Below are 12,605 nucleotides of genomic sequence, written 5' to 3' on the forward strand. Positions count from 1 at the left end.
AACGGACGACGGACGACGACGGACGACGACGACGACGACGACGACGACGACGACGACGACGACGGACGACGGACGCCACGGTATGGGATAAGCTCACCTCTGCTAAGAGGTGAGCTAAAAATGATACCAAAATGGTTGTTCAGTTTTCTTTCTGGGTAAATATTTTCAGGACAACAGACAAGTTATTGCATTTACTTTGTTCTGTGCCAGCTGCTGCATGAGTTTCCACCATGACCATGTTTCGCACCTGGTATTGAAATTGCTTTTTACTTCTGCACAATAACTGTACAGCATTTTTATCAACTTGAAGTTGTACTTTAAACATGACACTCTGAACAAATCACTTTTTACAACCAACCTACAGTAAGGACCTGTCACTGTTCTCTCATTAGGATGATCATGGAACTATTATAGACAATCCACCTGGCATGCTAACATTTGCTGTCCAGTCGTATTTTCTAAAATGTCAATAATGCCTCTAAAATAGGGGTTGCGATTCTCCAATGTATTTGTTGTTGTCGGCCCTTGGTTGTTTAAGCAAAACCACTCAGGTAGATGTCAAATTACGTCCAAAAACCTTAGTTCTACAATTTCGGTCCATCCGAGCGGTCTTGATTATAATTGATTGTTGGTATAACTTCCGTTACCCAAAACCAAACCAAAATTGATTATACTTCAAACTGCATTTTACGACCAGTACATACCTTAAGAGTAGCACAAGCTAAGTAACTAGCATTAGCATTGATCTCGACAGGCTCCTTGAATGTAACTCGAAATGTGGCATTGGTGCCATCACAATTGAAATTGGTGTCATTCTGTCCAATGACTCGTCCTGTATCATTAACAATGATCTGAAGAATAAAATAGAATAATGCCATTACAGGTACAGTACAACCTCTCTATTGCGGACACCCTTGGAACTGGGCCCAGGTGTCTGCTATACAGAGGTGTCCGCAATAGAGAGGTTATGCCAAATCGTCCGATAGGTGGATTTGAAGTTCCCACCTTGCAGGTCTTGGTTTTCTCTGTGTCGACATCTAGCGTAGAAACTTTAAACCTGTTGGCTGATCAGTATTTGCTTGTGATGTTGCGTTGAATGACGTGAGCTACTTTGGAACTTAGAGAGTGAATAATCTCTCTAGTAAAAGGTGTCCCTTTCATTGCAAAATCTCCTTGACATGTCATAATGTGTGAAAAAACACCATAATTTCTGTCCATCAGCCACCTTTGATTAATGATTAATTTTTTCAAATTTCTCTACTAACGCATATTCGCCGCAACACTGACAAAACCGCGTGGATTTATGATCCGTTGACACAATAGGCCTATGTCATTAGTTGAAATGAAATGGCCAGGGCCATTGTGCTCACCTCATGTGGAGGAAAGATGGATAAAGAGCATGGTATTGTGTCATGTAGTGTTAGGTTTGATGTAGGTCCAAGCAATTACAATTTCCCCAAAATGGCAAATTTACAGTACATTCGACCTCTGTGACCGTGAAAAGTAGGTCAAATCAAAGAAGACTCGGGGGACACATTGAATGGTTGTTAGAATTAGATGTACCTATGATATAAAATTGGTGCCAATCGGGCAAGTCATTACTAGGAATAATGGCATTTTGAAGAATTTAGGATTTGGCCCCCTCCCTGGAGGCCAAACGGCAAATCAGATCGCACCAAACTTCAGTACCTGAGATCACCTGACCAAGGGGTACATGTGTACTTAATTTGTGATCAATAGTCATTGCAGTTAAGAAACGTGCCATAATTACGGCCTGACGGCCAATTTACGCCATTTGACCTCTGTGACCTTGACAAGAAGGTCAAATTAAAAACCTGTGTGACATATACTGTATGGTGGTTAGATGTACCCATGATATCAAATTGGTGGCAATCAGGCAAGAACTTAAGGAATAATTACATTTTTAAGGTTTTTGGATTTTGCCCCCTGGTGGTCAAGTGGTGAATCATATTGGACCAAACTTCGGTCTCTGAGATCACCTGACTAAGGGGTAAATGTGTACCAAATTTGGTATCAATAGTCATTGCAGTTTAGAAACGTGCCATCGTTACATCCTAACGGCCAATTTACACCATTTGACCTCTGTGACCTTGAAAAGGAGGTCAAATCAAAAACCCGGCGGATATATGATGCACCTTTGCTAGAAGTACCTACCATATTTTTTCAAAATTTCCCGACTACTATTAAGGGAGATATTGCATATTTTCACTTTTAACGTTTGGCCCCCTGGTGGCCAAACCATGAAACGAATCGGACCGAAACTTGGTCTCCAAGGTGTCATTACATAAGGGTACATGTGTACTAAGTTTCAACTCAATAGTTCTAACAGTTACGAAACGTGCCCTGCTAACGGACGACGGACGACGACGACGACGACGACGACGACGACGACGGACGACGGACGCCACGGTATGGGATAAGCTCACCTCTGCTAAGAGGTGAGCTAAAGATGAGTAAACAAATGCCGCGGCTTAATAAGGATACAAAAACACAATGCCATGGGGTAATTACGTATCACACCTGTCGGGCCTACTTGACTCTCCAAGCGCACGTGGGAAACCATTGTTTTTACCTACTGTCCGTAATTGGGAGGGAATTGGACCAAAAATTGGCCATCGCCCTGTCCGCAATTCGGAGTAGAGAGGTGTCCGCCGTACAGAGGTTTTTGTTATTGGAAATGACTTAAAAAATATCGGGACTGGCTGGTCGTGTCCGTAATGTAGAGGTGTCCGCCTGGCAGAGGTGTCCGCTAAGGGAGGTTCTACTGTAATACGAATCTGGTCATCCTTCCAGCATGCCAATTTGCTGCCAATTTGCTGCTGAAACTTGTTTATTGCTGAAGATTCATTATCAAGGATTCCTACATGATTTGGCTGCCAATCACGTTGGCGCATTCCACCTATTTTTCACTAAGTTCAGTAGTTTCCAAAGATAGCTCTATGGCTTGCAGTCTTACATTGAGCCATTTAAAGCCATTAAGCCATCCCCAACATAACCGTCAGCTACAACTCTTTCGATGGCTTGCTTGCTGAGCTGACAGGAATGATCCAATGCTGTTCTCGTTATATATTACCAATTAATTACTAAGTTAAGTATTGCTAAGATTTAAATTGCAAGAATCTTATAAGAAAAATTTTAGTCACACTTTTTTCTTAGCAAGAAATTATAGGAAAAATCGTACTAATCAAATTCTTACAAGATCATACAAGATTATTGTTGGTACGAAATTAATTGGTAAGAAAGTAGCAAGAATATAATTGACACTAATTTCCTTAACAAGAACTGGTAATTTCTATCCTATACTAATTTTTTGATTACGAAAAATCTTGGTTATAACTTGGTAAGATAAATATAAAATATGTAGTGTACCTTACAGTACAACACTATTTAATTATAAACGCTCTATTATCTATGTGTGCTAGGAGTACGACCCTCAAACTTGTAACTGAGAGTTTTGGGTAAACTCATACCAATAACATTGATTGACTGAAGGCTGCGCAAGAGAAATGCTTTATACTTCAGCCCTTGTATCGCAGTCAGCATGCCAAATTTCAACCCATTTGTCTTTTAACACTTTGAGACTGTTAACGGCATAAGTCGTTTGGGTAAATCAGGCATCAGTAACGTTGAACGACCTATGCCATTTGCATACATTACTTTCTACACACTGTTTAGCTGTGCTCAGCACTGCCCGGAATTGATCTGAGAGACATCTACAGTCATTCTAGATTACTAACAGCTGTGTTTCAATATTTTTTCTTACTATGGTCAGGTGATGGTTGGGTGTATATGGTGGCGATTGCTAGCAGACGATTTTCTGTCAAAATGTCCGATGAGGTTTTGGATACCTTTGACAATGTTTTATTATGCAGTTTGTTGCTAGGGAGTTCTAGAAACATTTTCTGTGTTGTTTTTATGACTTTTTGTGGCTGTCTTGAAGAATCATGGTGGAATATCTAGTTCTTCCAATTATTTTGGAGTTTGGAGGGGTGAAAACTATATTTTTCAAAAAACCCCTCAATTGGAATGGTATGAAGCAAAGAAAAGTACTCAGAAAGACCTTTAAGGAGATATACTAGAGGCCTGACGGCTTGAATAGCTACGCTGGTGGAATTGAATAGCAAAGAATGAGATGAATGACAAGAGAATGGAACAAGTAGCATATGCATGTACCAGAATGTAGGTATGTGGTAGATAGGGAGATGTGGACAGACTAGATGGAATCAAGCTTAGACAAATGGGGCCTAATTCATAAAGGGCCTTTAGTTTAAAACAGCATTTAACTACTGAATAGACAGATTCAGGTCCTTCATGTAAATCTTCACAGAATATGAATAGGCCCTGAAACTAATCAGGGAGAAGTTACACACGTCTAACCTTTCAATGCCCTTTATGAATTGAATTTCGCCCCTAGGGTGGATGACAGTTGTGAAGGTTTTCTTTAAACTGCAGTGAATGAAGTAGTGGGTTTTTTTTTTTGTCACATCCGCTCTTCAATACCTTCAGTTTGATGACAAACACGACTCCTCTTTCAATACCTTTAGTTTGATACCATTAACACGACAGCTTTACTCGAACGGTGTTTTAATTGTTTAGTAGGTCATAAAAGTAGATCAGGGCAAACCTACTCATCAACCTTGTAGTTTGATATCAAACACGGACACCACCTTTAGCTCTAACAGTCTTCAAGTAGGTCAGTTGGTAATGAAAATGGGTTAGCACAAACCTTCTGTTCATTACCTTTAGTTCCATACCAAACACGGCTACTTTACCTATAACAGTCCTAAAGTAGGGCAGAAGGTCATAAAAGTAGGTCAGTGCAAATCTCTCCTTGATCATTACCTTGATCTCTCCTTGATCATTATCTTTAGTTTAGATTAGTTCTTGTGACAGTGCCCTATTCCCTCCCATAAGGCTACAATGCGGTCTCTTACTTGATTATGACATCAAGCCAAGCACTGGGACAGACCGCCACCTCAGGACTGCGGTTTTATTTGAAGAGCGGAGTTAGAGGGGAAGCATGCAATGGTTAGGATAGCTGCAGAATTAGGCCTACAACCTGTAAAGAGCAATTATCAGAAGAGAACCAAGTTCGGAGTAACCTTATGGGCCCTGATTAGTCATGATGACCTCAAAGACTACCGGTAGTCAGAAATTCCCATTAAAAATTGGCGCATCTTACCCACTCAATATTGCCTCGACCTTGACTAACAGTAACATGGCATCAGCTCTGCCGACTGTTGGAGTGCACTAAATTAATGATCAGCTCCACTTGGGGGTAATATACACATAGGACTATAAATCCATAAAGGCTCCACCCACCTCAGGCCAGGTCCAGCAGCCTACCAACTGATTACCGATATTTACAAGCAATAGCAATATTGAGCCACCACATGGGGACGATGACTTGGGACAAATTAATTCCCAGGGGAAAATGCGGTACTGGATAAAACCTTTCATTTATGTAGAGCTTTCATGCGATGTCATCACGTGCCATGCTGGATGAACAGGCAAAAGAATGCAAGCCCATAACCAAGACAGCATTTGATTCAGTCAAGTCAGGCATATGTGACTCGCTCTACCAAAACTAGGCGCTTGTCGCATCTGAACTCGACAGGTTGATACGGACTTGTTGTTCTTTTCCCTATTGTAGACCTTTTGTGAAATCTATTACAAACTGATTTGGTCACATTTCACAAAAGGTCTACAATAGGGAAATGAACAACAAGTCTGTATCAACCTGTCAAGTTCAGATGCGACAAGCGCCTAGTTTTGGTAGAGCGGGTCACATATGACAATGACAAATCATTGTCCTACCCTTCAATATGGCTGGTCATGAAAGCACTCTATATAGGAATCAACTTGTCCAGCAACGAATACAAACTCCATTCTACACATTACCAACCGTTTTGTAACACGGTCTTTCAAGGGAGACAGTCTATTATACATGTAAGCAACAATCAAGTTTATGCAGTGGCCAGTCCAACACATGCATATGGAAGGCACTGATGTGGCGACAATATAGATATGGCAATGTAATAAGAACATGCCCAATGAACCCAAACCCATACGCTTGTTAAAAACACACAGTAGTCTTCATGTCAAAGTTCAGTGCGTGCTAGGACTCAATGCCAACGCTATATGGCGTTACATCCAAACGCACTCTCATTTACATTGTAGGCAGAAAGTGGGATGCTACAATGCCACCAATGTAGGGTTACATTTCATTGAGCTTTCAATTAAAAGTTGCATGTTCAAGAGTTTAGGTTTAATAGGCAAGCTTTATTTTTTATTATTATCATGAATAAAAATTGATGTATTTTCAATTTCAAGGCTTCTTTATTCAATCAACTTGTATAATACAGTAAAACAAGACCAAAATGTAAAGGACAAATCAGCTAAGACACAATGTCTTCTTTCTCGATCCTGACAATCTCATGGCTGACCGGTTGACACCACTTTGCCTGCGGAGACCACCAGAATGATTCGTAGATAATAGACTGCATTATCCTGTAAAAATGAGAAAAAATAGCACTTTGTAAAAAAAACACCATCAAAATAAGATAAGACTGTCCACTGTCCACTGTCCAAAAACAATGAGTAGTAATATGGGGGTGGGGGACTAGTTTCTGGGCTCCTGAAAGGTTCAAGGAATAAAGTGCAGTTCAAATGTCGTCTTAGGCAGTTGCTTGTAATTGTCAAAGTATTCTGGAGTCGCGATACATGAATTGCATTCAATATGACAGTGTTACACAATTTCACAATATTGTTAAGATGAGCAATGAGATTGACAAAGAAGATTATAAAAGTAGTGACACAAGGAACTTACACAGTTTAGAACTTAGGAGTTCATGAATGATTACTTATTCAAGATTTAGTCTAATCAAGTCAGGTTACCAGACATTTAAAGTGATACTATGATGTGATTTACAACTTTTCGGAAATACGTCCATTTTCAATTGTTGATCACAAATGTAAAGCTGAAATTTTCCATTTTTGATTAGATTTATTATAAAATCGCTGAATGTAAACCACCGCGACCGCAAAAATGTTCATGTTGTGACGTCATCAACGAAAACGGCATCGAAGCGAGTCGTCCGGGTGGGATTAAACCATCAATGTGCATTTCGATTCGAAAACCTTACTGATTTATGAGAAAGTGACGTAGTCATTTGTCAAAAACAGCTAAAACATTATATGGTGAAATTTAACACGAGTTACCCTTTAACCTGACATCAAGAGAGTTGTTCTTAATAAAGTTGATACACATACTTCACAAGCAAAAAGATGAATTTACAAAAGTTTCAACACTTACCTGAAAGGTTCAAGGAATAAAGTGAAGTTCAAATGTCGTCTTAGGCAGTTGCTTATAATTGTCAAAGTATTCTAGAGTGACTTCTCAACTGAAGCGCTGGGTCTTAAAGCGTGCCCAGAGGAATTCTTTGGCCAATAAGAAACAACGTAAGGCACATTTAGAACTTCCAGGGTCCAGCCTTGGGTGACCAGAACCAATCAGAAACGTGTACCAGATTGAGGCTAGCAATCTGCGTCCTTGGAAACCCTAAATGGTTCCAGACATACAGAGTTTGAATTGTTACATATAATGATAATATTAATGGCGATCCATCCGAAACACCCATAAGCTGGTTCTGGCTCAAGCCGGTTCTAGCTTAAAACAATGACTAAGGCAATATGCACTCTAGTCTTTCTATAGAAATTGAGATATGATTAAACCAACTAACTTGCTTCACCTGAACGTGAGAATGATAGACAAAGACATAATAAATATGATGTTTAGGTTTTTAAAAAGGGGTTTTGTGGTTCACTTCTCTAAAAGGATCACAGGTGAGTCAAAGTCAAGGCCTGGCTGTGATCCAGAGTAGTTTTAAATATTAAGCCTTAAATGTCCAGGGTTGGGATCAGCTGACCTGGAAGTGGTTCAGTGATTGGTCAGGTTTGGGGTGAGGGCTGCGAATGTTTTAGATTTTGGCTGGGTAACAAAACCAGGGGCTCTTGGATTTGGTTTTTGGAACGACCAGACGCAATTCAGATTTGTCTTAACTGTTGTCATTTTTGATCTGGAAAAACCGTGAGTAACCTTATAAAAAGACCACAGAATCCATACTCCATTCGTTGTAACATATTTTCTCTCTGCTTAGTCGACTATAGGGATTCCATCGACCTATAGGACGACAAGAACTCATAAAGCCTGATAGTTGGGTCTGTCATTCAGCCCACTTCAACACCTGACATAATGGTCCTACACATAAGTAGGATATTGTTTCAGGCTATTCAGGGCTTTGCTCATGGCTAAGAGACAAAGACTTGTTGGTGATTGAGATTTAGAATTGGACTTGTGTTAGAACCTGCCCTAGAACAAGGCTAAGTTGTGTGGGAAGGAATCATACAATTGGGAAAATATAAGTTCATCAAGTGATTCTGATTTGTAAAACTTAAGATAACTTTTGCACCATAAAAGTAGTCTTGTGCTGATAGGCGAAACCGTGAGAGGATATACAACCCTGTGCTGTATGGTTCGCTGTTCATGTTGGTGGTATGGTAAAACATAAGTGTACAAAAAAGATCAAAACTTGTGGGCAAAATAAGTGAACTAGAGGGGGGGGGGGGGATAAAATACAATTGGCCTGGTCCTAAATCACAGAGGAACTTATAAAAGTAAAATTTGAAAAAGTTCACCCTTATGTACTAAAGTTCACCTGGTAGAGTTTGGACACATGGCTTGCAATGCATACTTTACTTCCCTGCACATATGCTGGTATCAGGTGTGTAATGTATGGTAAATAATGTTAAATGTAGGCCCAGTTCATGCAACTCCTTCGCAATTCCAGCAGACTACTTCGTCGCTATTCTTTGTGTACTCTGACCAGTGTCGCTATCAAAGTTCTACGACATCATTGTTATTTTGACAAGAAACAAGAGAAAACGTCAACTTCCTGTGAAGAGGTCTGCCATATTTATCTAGCATTCGACTCATAACTCGGGTTTGTTTCGATTACGTCTATAATATTTATAAATACAAAGAGGCTATTCTTATAACAAATTTTTTGTCTGGATTTCAAAGTTATTCTCCTGTAATTGTTTTATCAATGTGTAATAGATAATGGTGAAGTAATACAATTATTTGATTCTGATGATTGGGGAAATATTTTTGCAACACCGTTTTGTGTATAAAATGTTCATGGCGTTCATGTGTATTTTGATCTTCCACATCGACTCAATGACTGAGCAAATTTAACGAGACAGAATGCCAAAAACAGTAACACTTCCTATGTAAACAACCTACAGGAGTTATCCTATACTATGAATTTTCAATTAACAGTTGTCATGGCCAATTGTACCGAGGAAAATACGGAGAAAACTCACCTTGGTTTTCTGTCAAAACGTCTACGTAGAGGAACTGAGCGCATGAATCTGAGTTTCTCTACGTGTCTTTTATCGGCAATATCAATTAGAAATAGACAAAATAACCCAACAAAACGATCAGTTTCGAAGGCATACTGACATAGAGAATCAAAATATTGGGAAATACCACTTTCTGACTGCTCGTTATGACAAATTAAGATTAGAAAAGTTCTATGTTTTGAAATGAACGTGCCCACTCCATATACATTTGCAAAACGACCATCACATTATCAGCCTCGGCTGCAATGCCTTAGGGCAATGCCTTATTGCTAGCACGTTCAGTAACTTACAGAGACAGGTAAGATCGAGGTCGTTTTGCCAGTTTTGAGCAAACGACAATTTTCAGCTTAAAATCTGCCAATTACTGCCAATTACAGCTATGCTGCAAAGCCAGCATAGCTAATACTGCATGTAGCTTTGATGATTGGTTTTATTTTTTTATTTCTGTTGAAAACAGTATCTTTCAAGAAAAATTACACGTTCCTGGTATTGCGACATTAACCACTTAACTGTGGAATTTTTTTTCCATTAACCCACCCCCAGTGGGGGATTAATTAGGCGAAAAATACCATTTTTTTCAGTAAGTATGTTTTATTCACCTTGTAACACAATGCCTTGTAATTTCTGGCCATTTCTTTGCTAGATTTACTCCAGAAACATGTAAAATAGTATGTCTACTTGTGTTTTAGGCAATAAAGTCTCATTTTTTACCATTTTGGGTGTTTTACAATAACTGCTAAAATGTCATCATCAAAAAACAGTTCAAAGTACTGCACTGCATCATCCTTATCGGCAACATTACCTTCAACCCTGGTACAGCAGTAAACTGAAACTTGTCACGACGCTGTCCATTTTCTGTCCAAGGAGGTTGATTTTGAATTACGCGCGCTTGAACTTGGTTGCCACGGCGACCACCTAGCAAATGCCCGCCATTACCATCACTGATCCAAAAAATTGACACCCAGAACACGCCTCACCTTTTGTGGCGCTCCCATTTTCGGGAAATCGCCGACAGTGCTGCCACACCTCAATAAAACTTGAGACTAAACATCGACGAACATCGGGAATCCCCATTGACGATCATGGTGTTGCATAGAACTGATATGACTACTAGAAAATAAGGTACAACAGTATGACGAGATATCTCGTCGTACCCAATAGCGGTGCACACGTGCATGACGAGATATCTCGTCCTGCACAGTTAAGTGGTTAAAAAAGGACGCGATCTCAATGAGTTAATGTTTTTTCATCACCACACATTATACATGTGTGCGTAACAAAACTAATAATACATGGGAAGAAAAGTTCACAAATATCACTTCTTGATAAGAAAGACAGAGCTTATTCTGACGAGGCATGAGGACATTGTTGTTGAAATTGACTATGGTGCACATCTGGGTAAACTCTTAGGGAGTCAATTGAAAAAAAAATTCTACCCTAGGCCAATTTTGTTTGGGGAAATTTGCTGTTTTCAATACCTAGTTTTTGAAGGCTTGTCATGAAGAAACAACTCTTCCTATCATGTTGGTGTAAAGAAAAGGTTTCTTGGATATTTTCAGTCCTTTCAGGTGATTCTAGTTGGGGGTGTATACTCGGGTTCGTTTTTGGGTAAAATCCACCAAAATGTGTCAAAAACGCACTTTTTTTGCCGATTTCTGGGGGAAAAAAAATTAATAATTTTTTTCTTTCTTTCTTTTATATTTCTATATCTTGTGGCCCTAGCGATCACATCCTAAGTCCGCATGCGATATTCGCCGGCAAAATTCACCCCACAGTATTTCGCCTGCAAAATCTGTCTGAAAATTGACCAGCGAATGCGTGGCAATTACATAAAATTGCTGATATGTCAGATGCCGAATTCGCCCACAATCGCGCCTATTCTTCTATTTTTCACCCCAAAAATCGCTCCAGGCAAAATGGAGCGATTTTACAAAATTGGTGGCTCTTGCATGCTTGACCGATATTCGGCATGATTTTGCAACGACTTTCACCTTGTTTTATCAGCGGAAAAGTGCAGTCACGAGACATAACCAAATCGGATCAACGGACGTAAACAAATCGGTGGACGCTGTATAGTAAAACAGCGTCCACCAGTGTCCACCAAGTTTAAAAACATACTTAAAGTCATCAAAGTAAAATCTAATGGTCATAAACGAAATAAGCAGGACATTTCCTAATTGTTTCAAGACATTTGTGTGCTAGATTAGCAAGTTGTTGTCTAAAATGTATCAGCGTCCACCACCCAGACGGTGGTCATGTTGGATTTGACTTGGAGGATAGGGCTTCCCAATACAATGATAGGGCTTCCGAATACAACAGAAGCCCTGTGATTTTAGACAAAATCTCCCTTATTTTACACCCAATAGTCATGAAATTTTCATGAAATTTGTTTTTTATGGTATATTTCGTTTATGGCTGCTAAATTTTGTTTTGATGACTTTATAACCGACTTTAAACCTGGTGGATGCTGTTTAGGATGACCGGATACTACAACGATCTTGATTGGTTGGCTGAGACTCGAAAATATAAGCCTCACTATGATTAGCTGTATGATTCGGTACATTCCGCCACAATCCTTCGGAATGCATACCATAATACTAACAACCTCAAACCTCTGTGCCGAATTTGTGTAGCTCCTTGTGGATAGATGCGATGTATTTGATTACTGGAGTCAGGTTGACCGGGAATTCCAGTTGGTGTTTTTGTTTGGTCTGCTATCAGCTGATGTCACAATTCATATACTACAACACATGCAATATTTCCTCCATTCCGATGGTTGGTGAGAGCGAATAAGGCGCGATTATTGATAGATTTTCGCCTGCGATTATCATTCAGTCTGAATTTTCGCCTGATCATAATAGAATCGCCGAAGCAGGCAGCGATTTGGAGGTGAATGAGTGTGGCGATATTCGACCAGGCGAATTTTTGCCCCGATTCGCGCAGTGAATATTCGCGTGCAGACTTTAATCCTGAACCCTAAACAAACACAACATGTCAAATTTGGCCAAAGAGACCTATATTTATGCAGATAAAAAACATGAATTGAAGATAGTGTCTTCGTCGCGAGCGTGTTCACAAGCGATTTGCGCCAAAATTTGCAGTAGGAAGCATGCATTTATTTGGCAGCAGACGATCGATCTGAGTACCACCTTTCGAATTGC

The 12,605-nt window shown here is 39.8% G+C and overlaps 1 protein-coding gene across 1 annotated transcript in view; it reads right to left on the reverse strand.

Moving 5' to 3' along the window:
* The window catches only part of LOC135482661 (BTB/POZ domain-containing protein 1-like), a 138,159-nt gene that overhangs the window by 2,400 nt on the left and 123,154 nt on the right, over positions 1 to 12,605 (reverse strand). Inside the window, 1 exon segment of the mRNA XM_064762911.1 lies at positions 705 to 851. Within this exon segment, the coding sequence (XP_064618981.1) occupies positions 705 to 851 (147 nt within the window).

This window comes from Lineus longissimus, chromosome 2 (assembly GCF_910592395.1).
Source record: "Lineus longissimus chromosome 2, tnLinLong1.2, whole genome shotgun sequence".
NCBI classification, from domain to species: Eukaryota; Metazoa; Nemertea; class Pilidiophora; order Heteronemertea; family Lineidae; genus Lineus; species Lineus longissimus.